Raw genomic sequence first — 17120 nt, 5'->3', positions numbered from 1 at the left:
TAATTTTGTAGCCTGACACCTTACTGTATTTCCTGATGATTTACAAAAGCTTCTTGCTGGATTCCTTTGGTTTTTCTGTGTATGCTATCATGTCACCTGCAAATAGGGAGAGTTTGACTTCTTCTCTTCCAATCTGTATCCCTTTAATTCCTTGCTCCTGCCTGATTGCTATGGCAAGAACTTCCAACACTATGTTGAATAGTAATGGTGATAGTGGGCAGCCCTGTCTAGTACCTGATCTGAGGGGAAATGCTTCCAGTTTTTCACCATTGAGTATGATGTTGGCTGTAGGTTTGCTATATATAGACTCCACTATCTTCAGGAATTTTCCATTTATTCCCATTTTTTGTAGTGTTTTGATCATAAAGCGATGTTGTATTTTGTCAAAGGCTTTCTTTGCATCTATTGATATGACCATGTGGTTTTTGGTCTTGCTTTTGTTGATGTGGTGGATCACATTAATTGATTTACGTATATTAAACCAACCTTGCATGCCTGGGATAAACCCCACTTGGTCATGATGAACAATCTTTTGAATATACTGCTGTATACTGCTAGAATTTTGTTCAGTATTTTAGCATCTATGTTCATCAGAGATATTGGTCTGTAGTTTTCTTTTTTGGTTGTGTCCCTGTCTGCTTTTGGAATCAGAGTGATGTTAGATTCATAAAAGCTGGCAGGCAGTATTCCAGTGTCTTCAATCTTCTGGAAGACTTTTAAAAGTAGAGGTATTAGTTCTTCTTTGATGGTTTTGTAGAATTCATTTGTAAAACCATCTGGTCCAGGACTTTTATTTTGGGGGAGATTTTTGATAACTGTTTCAATTTCATTAGCTGTGATGGGCCTGTTCATGTTATCCACTTCCTCTTTACTTAGTTTTGGAAGTTGGTAGGTATCTAGGAAATTGTCCATTTCTTCCAGGTTATCTAGCTTGGTGGCATATAGTTGTTCATAGAAGCCTTGCATGATATGTTGAATTTCTGCGGTGTCTATTGTGATATCTCCTCTTTCATTTACTATCTGATTTATTTGGGTCTTCTCCCTTTTTTGTTTTGTGAGTCTGGCTAAAGGTTTTTTGATTTTGTTCACTCTTTCAAAGAATCAACATTTATTTTCATTGACCTTTTGTATGGTTTTCTTATTCTCAATGTTATTTATTTCTACCCTAACTTTAGTGATTTCTGTCCTTCTGGTTGCTTTAGGGTTCCTTTGTTGTTCTTCTTCTAGGTCTTTAAGATGTGCAATAAGGCTGTTTATTTGTGCTTTTTCTTGTTTCCTAATATGTGCTTGTATAGCTATGAACTTCTCTCTCAGTACTGCCTTAGCTGTGTTCCAAATATTTTGATAGCTTGTGTCTTCATTTTCATTGAAGTCTTGAAACATTTTGATTTCTTCCTTGATTTCCTCTTTGACCCAGAGGTTGTTAAGAAGTATACTGTTGAGCTTCCACATTTTAGGACTGTTACTAACCTTTTGTTGATTGTTAAGTGTTAGTTTAATTCCACTGTGTTCTAAGAAGATGCTTGGGATGATTTCAATGCTCTTGAATTTGCTGATGCTGTCTTTGTGGCCTAACATTTGGTCTATCCTTGAGAATGACCCATGTGGATTTGAGTAAAATGTGTATTCCAGTTTCTTGGGATGAATGACTCTGAAAATGTCCAATAGTTCTAGTTTATCTATCTCTTCATTTAGCTCCCTTATGTCTTTATTGATTTTCTTCCTGGCTGATCTGTCAAGTTGAGAGAGTGGGGTGTTGAAGTCCCCTACTATGACTGTGTTGCTGTTAATATATTGCTGTAGCTCTTTCAGTAGATGTTTGATGTATTTAGATGGCTTCTTATTGGGTGCATAGATGTTAATAATTGTTAAGTCCTCTTGATTGACTGATCCTCTGAGCATTAAGTAGTGTGCATTCCTATCTTTTTTAACCTTATCTATTTAAAAGTCTATCATGTCAGATATGAGAATAGCTGTCCCTGCCCCTTTTTTGTGGGCCATTGGCTTGTATGATAGTTTTCCATCCTTTCACTTTAAGTTTGTGTTTGTCTTGTTGTGTTAGGTGGGTTTCCTGTAGACAGCATATTAGTTTTTTGTTTGTTTGTTCTTGCCTCCAGGGTTATTGCTGGGGCCGGGTACCTGCACTATGAATCCAGTGTTCCTGGAAGCCATTTTCCCCATTTTGTTGCCCCTGTTGTTCCCCTTGTTGTTGTTGCCATTGCTGTTGTTCAATAAGACAGAGAGAAATCGAGACAGAGGTGAGGAAGACAGAGAGGGCAAGAGAAATACACCTGCAGACCTGCTTCACCGCCTGTGAAGCTACCCCACTGTAGGTGGGGTGGAGGGGCTCCAACCTGGATTCTTTCGGGTCCTTTCTTTGCACCACGTGCGCTTAAGCCAGTTGTGCTACCTCCCAGCCCCCTAGGTCTGTCTTTGTATCTCAGCATGTGATCAGTCCTCAAGAATGTTCCATTTGCACTTGAGGAGAATATGTATCCATCTTTTTTGGTGCAGAACAATCTGAATCTATTAAGTTCATCTCATCTTTTGGCTCTATAAAACCTTTGTTTCCTTGTGGATTTTCTGTCTTGATGTCTCTTTGTGAGTGGTGTGTTGAGATCAACTACTATTATATTTAATCCACTTAGATCAGTTGCAATGTGTCTTGGAGTGCCAGCTCCCCAGAGTCCTACCCACTAGGGAAAGATAGGAACAGGCTTGGGGTATGGATCGGCCTGTCAATGCTCATGTCCAATGGTGAAGCAATTACAGAAGCCAGATCTCTCACTTTCTGCTTCCCATAAAGATCTTTGGCCTATACTTCCAGAGGGATAAAGAATCTTCCTAACCCTCCTGCACTGCTAGGAGTCCATTCCCTGCACTAGTCCTGCACTAATCCATCCCCCTGTGGAGAGCAGTCTGGAGTACTCTCAGAAGGCAAGAATACCTACCCTACCCTATAACCCTGCAATTCCTCTCATAGAGATATATCCTAAGGAACCAAACATACCCATCCAAAAATATTTATGTATACCTATGTTCATAGAAGCACAATTTATGATAGCCCAAACCTGGAAGCAACCCAGGTATCCAACAACAGATGAGTGGCTGTGTAAGTTGTGGTCTATATATGCACAATGGAATACTACTCAGCTATTAAAATGGTGAATTCACCTTCTTCACCTCATCTTGGGTGGAACTTAAACAAATCATTTAAAGTGAGATCAGCCAGAAAGAGGCAGAAGTTGAAAAACAAGAACAGAAAGAGAAAGCAGAACTTGGTCTGGGTTTGGTGTATTGTACCACAACAAAAGACTGTTGGGGGGTGGGGGGGGTGGGGAGGGGAGGGTTCAGGTCCTGGAACATGATGGCAGAGGAGGACCTAGTGGGGGTTGAATGGAAATGTGGAAAACTGAGAAATGTTACACATGTACAAACTATTGTATTTTACTGTTGACTGTAAACCACTAATCCCCAAATAAAGAAATTAAAAATAGAAAAGAATAGGGAATCTTCCTATGGAGGGAATGGGATATGGAACTCTAGTGGTGGAAATTGTTTGGAATTGCACCCCTCTTATCTCCCAATCCTAAATTTTAAAATTAAATTTAAATCTTAAATTTATTAATTATTACTAAATCACTAATAAAAATAATAATTTCTTTTGTATACTTAGAAGCCCCCAAATATTTACACCCTAGTGGTGCATATATATTGATAATTAAAGATTATTATTCAACTGTTCCTTTTATCATTATATAACATCCTTCCTTGTCTTTTCATTACCTTTTTTTGCCTGAAAAATCTACTTTTCCTGACATGTGAATGGCAGTTCCTCCCTTTCTTTCTGAATTGTTGGCTTGGAACACCTTACTATAGCTTTTCACTCTGAATCTGTCTGTATTTGTTTTTGTTTTGAATGTGAGCTTCCTGTAGACATAGAATCCCTTGACATTCTTTTTAAATTGTTGGAATTAGCTAGAAATGTCTAAATGTTCCGATACTTTTAGAGCAAAATTATAATGAAAATATTCACAAATCTTTTTTTTTAATTTATTGCAGTTAAATGATTACAGTGCAGTTGGGAACTGTAACACATGGTTACTTTTTTTTTTTTTTTTCATTTCCCAATGATTTGTTGGTTTTTGCTAAATACTTTTATCCCCCACTTAAGACCCTAAGCAGCAGGACTCCAAAGAACCACCTTTCCCCCAATCCTCTCACTGCCCTTTTTCCCCTGGAGTTGATTTGGTACTTATTTGTCTCATAACTTTTTTTTTAAATTTTACTTATTTATTTTCCCTTTTGTTGGCCTTGTTGTTTTTTGTTGTTGTAGTAGTTATTGATGTCATCATTGTTAGTACAGAGAGAAATGGAGAAAGGAGAGGAAGACAGAGAGGGGGAAAGATAGACACTTACAGACCTGCTTCACTGCCTGTGAAGCGATTCCCCTGTAGGTTGGGAGCTGGAGGCTCGAACTGGGATCCTTATGCCAGTCCTTGTGCTTCGCACCACGTGCGCTTAACCCGCTGTTCTACCAGCCAACTCCCTGTCTCATAACTTTTGCTCCTAACAGGAGTAAAATTCATGGGAAAATAAGATTTTTAAACATGCTATTCATATTACATATGAATATATGTGAATATATATATATATATATATATCATTAAGACAATTCTATTTTTCTCCTATTAGTACTCGATTTCAATTTGTATTTGTCTTAGGAATGAGGATAAACACATCTATGTTACCAATTCATTTATATGACTTGTACCTATAATAGGAATATAAATATACTCATCTCATCCTGAACCATACCACAAGTAAAACTTTCCATGATTTAGTTTAGTTTACTGCCAACTGCCAGCAGCTTGTCTGTGTGTTCTAAACTCAATGTGAACTACTAAGATAAGCAGAAGTTGGCAAAAAAGAAAGAACAGCTTTATAAGTAGTTGCTTTTTGTGTGTCTTCATGTATTTTTGTCATAATTCCATTTTAGTAGTAACTGATTTCCTAGATCCAAAACTATAATTTTTAACAATCTTTTAAAAATTATTTTTAAATTATCTATTTATTGGATAGAGATAGCCAGAAGTTGAGAGGAAGGGGAAGATAGAAAGGGAGAAAGACAGAGAGAGACATCTGAAGCCCTGCTTCACTAAACCACAGAACTTTTTTTTTTTCTTTACTGTGGGATTAATGGTTTACAGTTGACAGTAAAATACAATGTTTGAACATGCATAATATTTCCCAGTTTTCCACATAACAATACAACCCCCACTAGGTCCTCCTCTGCCATCATGTTTCAGGACTTTACCCTTCCCTACCCACCCCCAAGTCTTTTACTTTGGTGCAATACACCAACTCCTGCCCAAGTTCACCACAGAACTTTTCTAACTAAAAATAAGAGCAGATGTTTTTAGACCTCTTAGCATGAGCTAGGAACTGTATAAAGCATTAAATATAAATTAAAATTTAGTCTTGGTAACAATCACTAAGTAGATTGTTCTGGTCTTTTTTCTTTTCTCCTTCCTTCCATCTTTCTTTCTTTCTTTCTTTCTTTCTTTCTTTCTTTCTTTCTTTCTTTCTTTCTTTCTTTCTGATATGAGTCTAAGTTTGAGATAGCAAAACACTAATATCCTTCCAAAGTGATAAATCAAGAAAGTTTTGGATTTAGACTTTAGAAAAATTTCAGTAATGAGTACAGAACTATAATCCTTGGATCATTATAAAATATATGGTCTAGTAGAATGATGGAACAGCCTAAGAAATACATAGCAGGGGCCCAGGTGGTGGCACATCCGGTTAAGTGCACATATTATTAAGTACAAGGACTTGGGTTTGAGCCCCTTCTCCACACTTGCAGGGGGGACTCTTCACAAGCAGTGAAGCAGATGTCTGTCTTTCTCCTTCTCTATCTCCCACTCCTCTCATTTCTCTCTGTCCTAGGCAATAAAATGGGGGAAAAAATGGCCGCTAGGAGCCATGCATTCGTAGTGCAGGCATCGAGCCCCAGTGATAACCCTGGAGAAAAAAAAGAAAGAAACAAAGAAAGAAAAAAGAAAGAGAGAGAGAGTGAGAAAGGGAGGGAGGGAGGGAGGAAGGAAGGAGGAAATGCTTGTCTAAGATCCAGCTTGGGAAACTGTCTTCCAATGTATGCATTAAGGCAGTGGGAAGTACATACTGATATTTCCAGTGGATAAAATACATGGAGCTGGCAATGACTGAATGCCTCTCATCATTATGGAGTCTGATTTACTATCAGGAGATAAATAAACAAACAAACAACAACAAAACAAAACAAAACAACTATGCCTCTCATCATATAGCTTACCTAATAGAGAAGTGATATTTCATTCCTTTGGTTCCCACTTTGATTCCAGTGATCCAGCAACTGAATCTATTTTTCACCCTTACAGTTTTAAACTCTGTTGTATTTGGAGTCTGAGTTCCCAGGTAGAAAGCAATAAAATTTTGGATTATTGACAAAAAAAAAAAGAAGGAAAGAAAGAATAAAATGTTTCTAAGGATTTTAATATGGTTTCCACAGAACTGAAACTACCACCACTACTTATGCAGTTACATCATCAATGGACTATTAGATAAAATCACTTTTGAGTATTATGAAGGAGGTGGTTTGTTTTTCCATAAGCTTATAAGAAGGAGTCTTCTGGAATTTGGAATTCTTTTCTTTTTTTTCTTCACCTCAGATATTGCTTTGTAAAAACTTAAAGACCCTGTCCTTTTAGAAAATCATGTTTCCCACATCTATTGATTTTATTCTTTGTAGCTTGATTTTTTTCCATAATAGTTTTCCTCATCAGATATACTCTTTGATAATTCATGTCCATCAGCCAGCCAGTCACTCATCTTTCGTATCTCTATAATACTTTCCTGTTTTCTTCATTCTTTGCACCTTACCACTACAGTATAAGCCATTTTATTTCACTGTGTCTGACAGTAGTTATTTTAGCATTCCATTATGAATAAACTAAGTAAGTAAAATATCCATTTTATGCTTCCAAAGAGGATTACAGAGAAGTGAATATGTAATAGGTCAAAGTTGGTACTTCTCCTTATTTTTTGAATAATTCAGGGCTGAATAACAATTATTAGAATGCTAAATTTAGAATTCCACTAGTCATAATTGAGAGTTTTTATTTTTCTAGGGTTTGCTCAAGCAAATGAGTTTAACTATGGAGCTGACAACACAGAGTTGGGAAACAATGTGCAACTAGTTTCTTCTTTCCGGTCAATTTCTTGTGATGTAGAAAAAGATTCAAGCCATTCAACTCAAATTACTTGCTATACCAGGTATGTTTTAAAGTGCTTTTAATGAGGCCAGGCAGTGCCACACTTGGTTAAACACACAAGGACTCAGGTTTGAGCCCCTGTTCCCCACCTGCAGGGGGCTCACTTCACAAGTAGTGAAGCAGGTCTGCAGGTGTCTGTCTTTTGCTCCCTTTCTCTGTATCCTGTTCTCTCTCAATTTCTCTCTGTCCTATCTTTTAAAAAGGGGGGGGGGTGGGGGGGAGTAGATGGCCACCTGGAGGGAAGGATTCCTAGTGCTGGCATCGAGCCTCATTAATTACCCTGAAGTCAAATAAATAAATACATTTAAATGATTCTAATAGTATTTTACCATATCAGGGTTACATTTATACATTTAGTACTAGCTTTATAACTCTATCATGGTAATATTTTCAGTTTATCAGTAATTTTTGATTTTGTAACATTTGGACTATTTGTACACCTTTGTCATATTAGTTGCAATAGTCTTCTACATATTAGTGAAAGTATTCTGTGCTATCTCCCAGTTTATCAGAGCTATTGTTATTATTGATCACTCCTAGAAGATAAACAGATACTATTAAACTATGATATTCCTCAAAATATCAAAATTAGGCCATCCTGTCTGATTTGGTTAATTTTGTGCAAAATCACATTATCATCAAGATTAAAAGTATCGACTCCCTGCATAGTGACATTTCAAGTTCTTTACTATCTGCCCAAATTGCTTGTTATTAATGATATTGGGGGATGAATAATAATTTTAAATCAAAACTTTTAATATTGAAATAGTTGAAAACACATATGCCAGAGGATTTTATCTACATTAGACTTGTCTGAAATTAATTTGGAAGCAAAAATTTACTGAGAGGAAAATTGACATTTTTTTTTTTTTTGCCTCCAGAGTTATCCCTGGGGCTTGGTGCCAGCATTTTGAATTTACTGCTCCTGGGGGCCATTTTTTCCATTTTATTGGCTAGGACAGAGAGAATGTGAAAGAGAAGATAGAGGGAGAGAAAGATCGACATCTGCAGACCTGCTGCATTGCTTGTAAAATGACCACCCTGCAGGTGGAGAGCCGGGAGCTTGAACTCAGATCTTTTTCCTTAGTGGTATGTGCACTTAACCAGGTCCACCACGGCCTAGCCCCTGATTGAAAATTAAAAAAAAACAAAAAAACACAACATTTAAAATAATGATATTAAGGTGATAATTTACTCTTTCAAATTATTACAACTGCTGCATTTGATTTGCTTTTATTTATCTTTCTCCTTTATTTTTTTAACCTGGATTATTGCTCAGCTCTGACTTTTAGTGCCAAGGACTGAACCTGGAGCCCCAGAACCTCAAGCACTGATATCTTTTGCATAATCTTTTGCTCTCTCCCAGGTCCTGATTTCCTTTTCAATAAGCACCAATAATAAGTGCAAGATAGAAATTTATAATGTTGGAATTTGCAATACTGAGAGCCTCTTTCTATAATAGCCTAAGGAATTTAATTGTACATCATTGAATTTTTGCTACTTTTTTTCAAACTTGACATGTAGTCTGGGCTGGTATTTTCACTAATATTACACACTAAGCACAGGTAACGGTTATTGTGTTTCTTATGTGCTTTTCATTTGTCTTCTAGATCTATGCCAGAAGATTCCTACATGGTTAGAGTCAGTGTGGATGGGGTTCCTGTTACAGAAAATAATACTTGCAAAGGTCACATCAACAGCTGGGCGTGCAGCTTCAATGTATGTGGGATCTCATAACATCTTTTTTTTTTTTTTTTTGCCTCCAGGGTTATTGCTGGGGCTTGGTGCCTGCACTATGAATCCCCTGCTCCTGAAGGCTATTTTTTCCTCTTTTGTTGCCCTTTTTTGTTTATTGTTGTTGTTGTTATTATTGCTTTCGTTGTGTTTGGATAGGACAGAGAGAAATGGAGAGAGGAGGGGAAGACAGAGACCGGGAGAGAAATATAAGCACCTGCAGACCTGCTTCACCGCCTATGAAGCAATCCCCCCTGCAGGTGGCGAGCTGGGGCCTCGAACTGGGATCCTTACACAGGTGCTTGTGTTTTGAGCCAGGTGCACTTAACCTGCTGTACTACCTCCCAGCCCCCTCATAACTCATCTTACACTTCCTTTGCGGCGGAGCTTTTAAAATATTCTTTGAGGGGCTGGAGGGTGGAACACCTGGTTAAGTGCATCTATTAACAAATGTGAGGACCTGGGTTTGAGCCCCTACCACCCACTGCTTCAGGAGTGTTGAAGCAGGTGTGCAAGTGTTTATTCTTCTCTCTCTCTCTCAAGATTTTATTTATTTATTTATTAATGAGAAATATAAAAAGAGGGGGAGAATACCAGGCATCACTCTGGAACATGTGCTGTCTGGGGTCAAACTTGGGACTTCACTCTTGAGAGTCCAATGCTTTATTCACTGTGCCATCTCCTGGACCACTTTCTATCCTTCTATCTCCCCATTCTCTTAATTTCTAATGTCATAAAAATTAATTTTAGTTATTGTCAGCTATTTACAGATTTTAAATATATTGGCTTGCAGCTAAAGATATTTTCATCCAGTCTGAATTGCCTTGTATAGTAATAGAATTTTCTATTTGTTTTCTCTTTCCTTAAATTATTTCTATTAACACAATAGACTTTTATAGCTCCAAATTATTTTCTTGTTCACACTGTTTACACTGTTTTTTCTTCTGTTTTTGCTCCTGGTTTGATATTCCTTTCTCTTATTTTCATCAGTCTTACCTTCATTTTAAATTAAATTTTTAACTCTTTCCTTACAAATTGCTGATGCAGTCAGGTGAAATAAAAGTGAAATTATCCTAAACATAGGTATTTTCAATTATGCATTTCTTTTTAGTGTAATTCTATACATTTTGAAATATCATATTTGTGCTTTAAGTTGTCATATTACTAGATTGCTCCATTTGTGAATTAGTAACAGCTTCTATTCTCAAGTAGGTTCTGTGATTTCCAAATATTTATATATTGTTTTTTTAATTTTTATTATTTTAATTTATTTATTGGATAGAGACAGCCAGAAATCAAGAGGGAAGGGGTGACAGAGAGGGAAAGAGATAGGAAGATACCTGCTGTCCTGCTTCACCACTCAAAAATCTTTCCCCCCTGCAGGTGAGGACCAGGGTCTCAAACCTGGGTCATTGACCATTGTAACATGTGCACCCAACCAGGTGCACCACCCCCACCTCCCCAAATATTAATAAATTGTGAAATCTAATTTCCAAATGTTTTGACTCCTAGTAGGAAACATGTAAATGATACCAAGCAAATTAAATTTGGCATATCTCAAATTGAACTTCTTGCCTTTGTCCTTACACCTACTTTTAGTCTGTTACTAAAAACTTATTACTGATTTCTCCTTCTCCATCTCAGTCTCACAACTGTTCAGAAAACAAACTATTTTATTCTACCTTGACTCTTTTTCACCACTCCAAGTTTACGTGTGTGTGTGTGTGTGTGTGTGTGTGCGTGTGTGTGTGTGTGTATGTGTGTGTGTGTAGGGGTGTTGTAAATTAACTTAAAATGGAGGTTTGGTGGTTGGGGCTGCTATTTGCGGTGCGTAGAAGGAATTACAGTGAGAGCTGGGAACTGGTTTAAACAATACACGGTTTATTAGGGTGAAACAGGTAAAAGGCAAAATAAGCAATTAGCATCAAGGGTTAAGCGTACGCTAGATCTGTAAAGTCTGAATATGTTATTAAAATTTAGTCCCATAAGATAAATCATTATCAGCTCTGGTAAAGGTTGCTCATGGCTGTATAGGGGTCTAAAAGTTTACCAGCTAGCAAAGTGTCACATGTTCAGTCCCACAGAGAAGTAGACATGGCTGATGGATGCCTGGAGCACATCTGCCAAGATGCATCTGATCAGGAGAAGAAGCTGCAGCCAAAAGGGGCAAGAGTTCCAGATGCTATCCTTTTAAGTCTATGCAGCCTACCCACAATGCTTTGCACACCAGCACAGTCTGGATTCACCTACCACCATGTGCCTACACAGATCACTGCATACTCTGTCAGCCTTCTGTCGCCAGAGCTGACGTCAGCACTGTGTCAGGGCATATAGCATCACCACAGAGAGAGAGAGAGAGAGAGAGAGAGAGAGAGAAGTTGAGGTGGGTCTCAGTGGGCTAGAGCTAACATGCCAGAGATCTTCATTACTTCTGAAGACTCTGGGAGGGGCTGAGTTATTGCTATTTCTAGCTTCAAGAAGTTATCCACATTCCTAGTATAATGGTCTCTTCTTCTGCCTTCAAAGCTGGCAATAGTGGTTGAGTCCTTGTCACACTGCAGCTCTCTTATCTCACTTGTCCCTTTAAGTTATTACATCTCCCTTTCCCTTTCTACATAAGAGACCCTCCTGATTACATAGGTCTAACCAAGATAAATCAGAAGAATCTCCCTCTTGTTTTTTGTTTTTGTAGTCTCTAGAAACTTGACACTCCAGGCTAATTTTTTTCAGTTGGAAAGTGTCAGACAGAGATGAAAAGACAGATAGGGAGGTGGTGGTGGGGAGGAGCGATAGCACCAGAGCTCTTTTCAATGAGGTCAAGGATGGTTTTGAACCTGGATCACGCAAATAGCAAAGCAGCATACTTTCCAAGTGAGCTGTCTTGCCAACTTGGCATCATGGTTCTTTCTTGGGCTTCATTTCTCCAGACTGACTTTTTCATATGGAAATATAGAGACAAGGGCTGATTGGTGGCTCTTTTGGTAGAGTACACGTACAAGACACAGAGATACAGGTTTATACTGGCCTCCCTTTGCAGGGAAACTCCACAAGTAATGGAAGAGTACTGCTGTAGGTGCCTACCCCCGCCCCATATGTATCTTTCACCTCTGTAAGAAAAAAAAAAAAGTTAGGAGTCAGGCGGTAGTGCAGTGGGTTAAGCACAGGTGGTGCAAAGCCCAAGGACCGGCATAAGGATCCTGGTTCCAGCCCCCATCTCCCCACTTGCAGGGGAGTTGCTTCACAAGCGGTGAAGCAGGTCTGCAGGTGTCTTATCGTTCTCTCCCCCACCCCCCGTCTTCCCCTCTTCTCTCCATTTCTCTCTGCCCTATCCAACAACAACATCAGTAACTACCTCAATAAAACAACAAAGGCAGCAAAAGGGAATAAATAAACATTTTAAAAAAGAAGAAAAAAAGTCCACTGGTAAAAATAATGGAGTTGGAAGTCAGTAGTTGTGCAGCAGGTTAAGCGCAGGTGTCGCAAAGCTCAAGCACCAGCATAAGGATCCAGATTGGAGCCCTTGGCTCCCCACCTGCAGGGGAGTCGCTTCACATGCCGTGAAACAGGTCTGCAGGTGTCTATCTTTCTCTCCCACTCTCCTGTCTTCCCCTCCCCTCTCCATTTCTCGCTGTCCTATCCAACAACAACAATAATAACTACAATAATAAAACACTAAGGGAAAAAACAAAACAAAACAAATAATGGAGTCATGTACTGCAAAAAATAACCTTGGTGGCAACAACAGCAACAAAAAAGACAAAGAAAAAGAGAACAAAGACAGAGACAGATGGAAATAACACCCTAGCTAAAGCCTCCCTGAGGCGGAGGCAACCCTATCACTTGGGTCATATGCCTGATAAAGCAAACACATTATCCAGCTAAGTTATCTTGCTATAGTTCTGGCTCCCAGTACTACAATCATCTTTTATTTATTATTACAATTCTTAATTAAATCTGCAAGCTTCTAGAAACGTTTCACTAGTTCGGTTACTAAAGTTTACTTGGATTCTATGTTTTGTTTCTTATAAATATGTTTTATTTTTTCTACATGTGCTTTAACTAAAAGACGACTTTCTCAGGGGCTGGGTGGTAGAGCACATGGTTAAGTGCATACACTACAGTGCACAAGAGCCCCACTTTAAGCCCCTGGTCCCCACCTGCAGGGGGAAAGTTTCACAAGCAGTGGATCAGGGCTGCAGGTGCCTCACTGTCTCTCTTCCTCTCTATCACCCCCTTCCCTCTCAATTTCTGGCTTTCTCTATCCAATAAATAAATAAAGATAATTTTTTAAAAAATTAAAAAGAGATGATGTCCTGCAATTTTATTCTACCAAATCCCTGCAAGTTTTTGCCAGAGAGACTGTGATTGTGGTTTGACTTAAACTGATAGCAAGAGGGTGACTGGATTTTGTAATTGCAAGCTAAAACATTTTAAATTAAAAGGAAGGAAGAGAAACATCTTTCAGAATCATTCAGAACTTCATTTCTTCTATGTAAAAGGAACTGTTTTACATATTATGAACAGTGTAGAAATATGTATAATGTGAGCAGAGACATTTTATAAAGGTAAGAATAAAAAAGAAATGGCCCCTAATGACATTACTATTTTGCAGGCAAAACGTTTCAGAACACCAACAATAAGGAGCATCACACCTTTATCTGGAACTCCAGGTGTGCTATTTGATAATATTTTGGTTTGTTGTAATTAATTTTTTAGTATATAGAATTATAATAATTCCTGAAATTTTCTTAATATTTATAAAATAGCATCTACTTAAAAATGATTTAAGTGACTGGATCTGAATTTTTTTAATGCCTTTAACTTTCTACCAGGGGACATTTAGGTGCTTTTCAACTGTTCAGTGTAAAAAACATAATTATACCCATTTGTATTTCCAGTATGACTATATGGGAATGTTCTTTTCTATTACCTTGACAGTTCTAGGAGTAGCCTAAAGACATGTATGCCAAGCATAATGAATTTTTTCTTATTTTATCATATGATGTAAGCCATGAAATATATTTTTCAGTTTCTTGACCATTTGCATTTATTGTATAAATTACCTATCTGTCCTTGTTTAATTTAAGAATAATCATTGTTTCCATTTTAAATTAAATAATTCTGTTTTTAAAGATCCAATTTTTTAATTAATTAATTTTATTTTTAAGTTTACCTTGATTTATTTACTGGAATAAAGGCAGTCAGAAATTGAGAAGAAGGAGAAGATAGAGAGGGAGAGAAACAGAGAGACACCTTGCAGCACTGCTTCACCACTTTCCCCCTGCAGGTGGTACCCCGGGGCTTGAGCCTGTGTCCTTACACATTGTAACATGTGTGCTCAACCGGATGGTCCTTACACATTGTAATGTGTGCACTTAATCAGGTGTACCACCACCTGACCCCTAAATTAAATAACTCTTCATATCTTAAGAATATTAATTATTTTTGTGTCACATATGTGGGAATACTTAATTTTTTGTTTTTGAAAATCTGTTAATAGTCTTTCTGTTATCCAGCTTCAAATCTAGATTTTTTAATATTTATTTTATTTATTTATTCCCTTTTGTTGCCCTTGTTGTTTTATTGTTGTAGTTATTATTGTTGTTGTCGTTGTTGGATAGGACAGAGAGAAATGGAGAGAGGAGGGGAAGACAGAGAGGAGGAGAAAAAGATAGACACCTGCAGACCTGCTTCACTGCTTGTGAAGGGACTCCCCTGCAGGTGGGGAGCCGGGGGGTTCGAAGCGGGATCCTTATGCTGGTCTTTGTGCTTTGCGCCACCTGCACTTAACCCATTGCGCTACAGCCCGACTCCCTCAAATCTAGATCTTAATGTCTTGTTAGTTCTTTCTCATTTTTATGCTGTTGACAACCTGGCCATTCCAATAATATAAATATTATGTGACCTTTCTCTTATTTTCAGAGTTCATTATGATTTATATTTTATTTTATTCAATATCAATGTTTTGATATAAATAAAATATTTTTAAAGAAATCACCATCACCCAAGCAGGACATAATAAATAGTTCATTCTGTCTCCATGAAATACAACATTTTTAATTTTTAAATTTACATTTTATTTATCTTTTAAAAATTTATCGGACAGAGACAGCCAGAAATTGAGGGGAAAGACAGACTGAGAGAGAGAGAGAGAGAGACAGAGACACTTGCAACACTGTTTCACCACTTACAAAGCTGTCCCCTGCAGGTGGGGACCCTGAGTCCCAGTCCTTGCACATTGTAACATATGCACTCAACCAGGTTTGCCACCACCCGGCCACCCATGAAATCTTTAATCTATGCTTAGATATTAGATAAAATGCTTAGACATAACTCCTTAATACTATAAATATCATTTATGCTTTATTGTATTTATTAGAACTTTCAGAATAATACTAAATTATAGTGGTGAATAAAAGGTGTTTCTTCCAGCTGACTTATTGGAAAATGTTCTGCAATGTTGATCTTATATGTATTGACATGATGAGTAGATAACCTTATAGCGAACTTTTTTTTCTAGGTACACTGATAACCATCCAAGGCAGAATCTTCACTGATGTCTATGGAAGTAATACTGCACTAAGCTCAAATGGGAAAAATGTTAGGATTTTGAGGTAAGTTTTTTTTTTTTTTTAAATATAGAAGCATGCTTATAAGTCATAGACAGGATATGTGGGTCCAGTGATATTAAAACCCCTACTACTTGGTAGAATTCACCTGTATTTTCAGGGATATAGGAGGAAAAGTGAAATTTTATATAATTCATGCAAACAAAAACCAGTATATATATATTTAAATTTATTTAAGAAAGGATAAATTAACAAAACCATAAGGTAGGAGGGGTACAACTCCACACAATTCCCAACACCCAGTCTCCATATCCCACCCCCTCCCCTGATAGCTTTCCCACTCTCTGTCCCTCTGGGAGCATGGACCCAGGGTCTTTGTGGGTTGTAGAAGGTGGAAAGTCTGGCTTCTGTAATTGCTTCCCCACTGAACATGGGCGTTGACTGGTCGGTCCATACTCCCAGTCTGCCTCTCTCTTTCCCTAGTAGGTGGGTCTCTGGGGAAGGGGAGCTCCAGGACACATTGGTGGGGTCTTCAGTCCAGGGAAGTCTGGCCGGCATCCTGATGACATCTGGAACCTGGTGACTGAAAAGAGAGTTAACATACAAAGCCAAACAAATTGTTGAGCAATCATGGACCCAAAGGTTGGAATAGTGGAGAGGAAGTGTTAGGGGGATACTCACTGCAAACTCTAGTGTACTTCTGCTTTCAGGTATATATTTTGCAGTAGTTTATGGATACATGTGAACATATGCTCTCTCTCACAGAAACTGGTGTATATCTAGGTTTTGGGACTTTGTTAGAAAGTGAACCACCTGAGATGGAATTAGAGTATACTATGAAAGGAAAGGTCTCACCTGAGTAATGAAGCTGAAGGGTTGTCATTCCACATGTGAAGTCTCTGGACACAGTCTGAAGTGAAGCATGTTGAGGTGGCAATCGTTGTGTTGATTAGGTTGTGATCGGCAGATGCAATATTATTTGATATGGATTGGGAGAGACATATGGGAAAGTGGGCCCTATCCAAGGGTTCCAGGATGGGGAAGTAGAGGCTCTATAGTGGAGATGTGAGGTTCCTGCTGTCTTAGGGTTCCAAAAGACAATCGATAGTTAATGTTATCATCACATTATTTGGTAATTGGGTTAACTTTGAAAAGTCCTTTTGTTATGGTTTGCTGTACAGTACCCAGTATCTTGTATATAGCTGTGCTATTGGTTGCTTCTGATTTACTTGGTCTAGGCTTTTGAGAGAGTCCGCATATCAAATACACAGCCTATATATTAAAAAGATTCAGTCTGTGTTTAAAAAACTCTGACACATACAATTAATTTCCCCCCTCATATTAATTAACTAGTGATTTATATGACTACATTTTACTAGGAGTGTACATAAACACCATTCCCACCACCAAAAGACTGTGACCCATCCCTCCCACCCGCTCCCACCCCCCACTGGCCCAGGAAGCTGCATGTCTACCCCTCACCACAGGGTTTTTACTTTGGTGC

At 38.1% G+C, this 17120-nt stretch overlaps 1 protein-coding gene across 1 annotated transcript in view; it reads left to right on the top strand.

The window, feature by feature from the left end:
• The window catches only part of PKHD1L1 (PKHD1 like 1), a 214825-nt gene that overhangs the window by 11288 nt on the left and 186417 nt on the right, over positions 1 to 17120 (top strand). The window contains exons 3-6 of the mRNA XM_060202102.1: positions 7170 to 7314; positions 8924 to 9032; positions 13660 to 13717; positions 15568 to 15661. Coding sequence (XP_060058085.1) covers positions 7170 to 7314; positions 8924 to 9032; positions 13660 to 13717; positions 15568 to 15661 — 406 coding nt within the window. The remainder of the gene's footprint in view (positions 1 to 7169; positions 7315 to 8923; positions 9033 to 13659; positions 13718 to 15567; positions 15662 to 17120) is intronic.

Source organism: Erinaceus europaeus, chromosome 1 (assembly GCF_950295315.1).
Source record: "Erinaceus europaeus chromosome 1, mEriEur2.1, whole genome shotgun sequence".
Lineage (NCBI taxonomy): Eukaryota > Metazoa > Chordata > Mammalia > Eulipotyphla > Erinaceidae > Erinaceus > Erinaceus europaeus.
The sequence above is the reverse complement of the archived record's forward strand: the minus strand, read 5'-3'. Positions and strand labels throughout refer to the sequence as shown.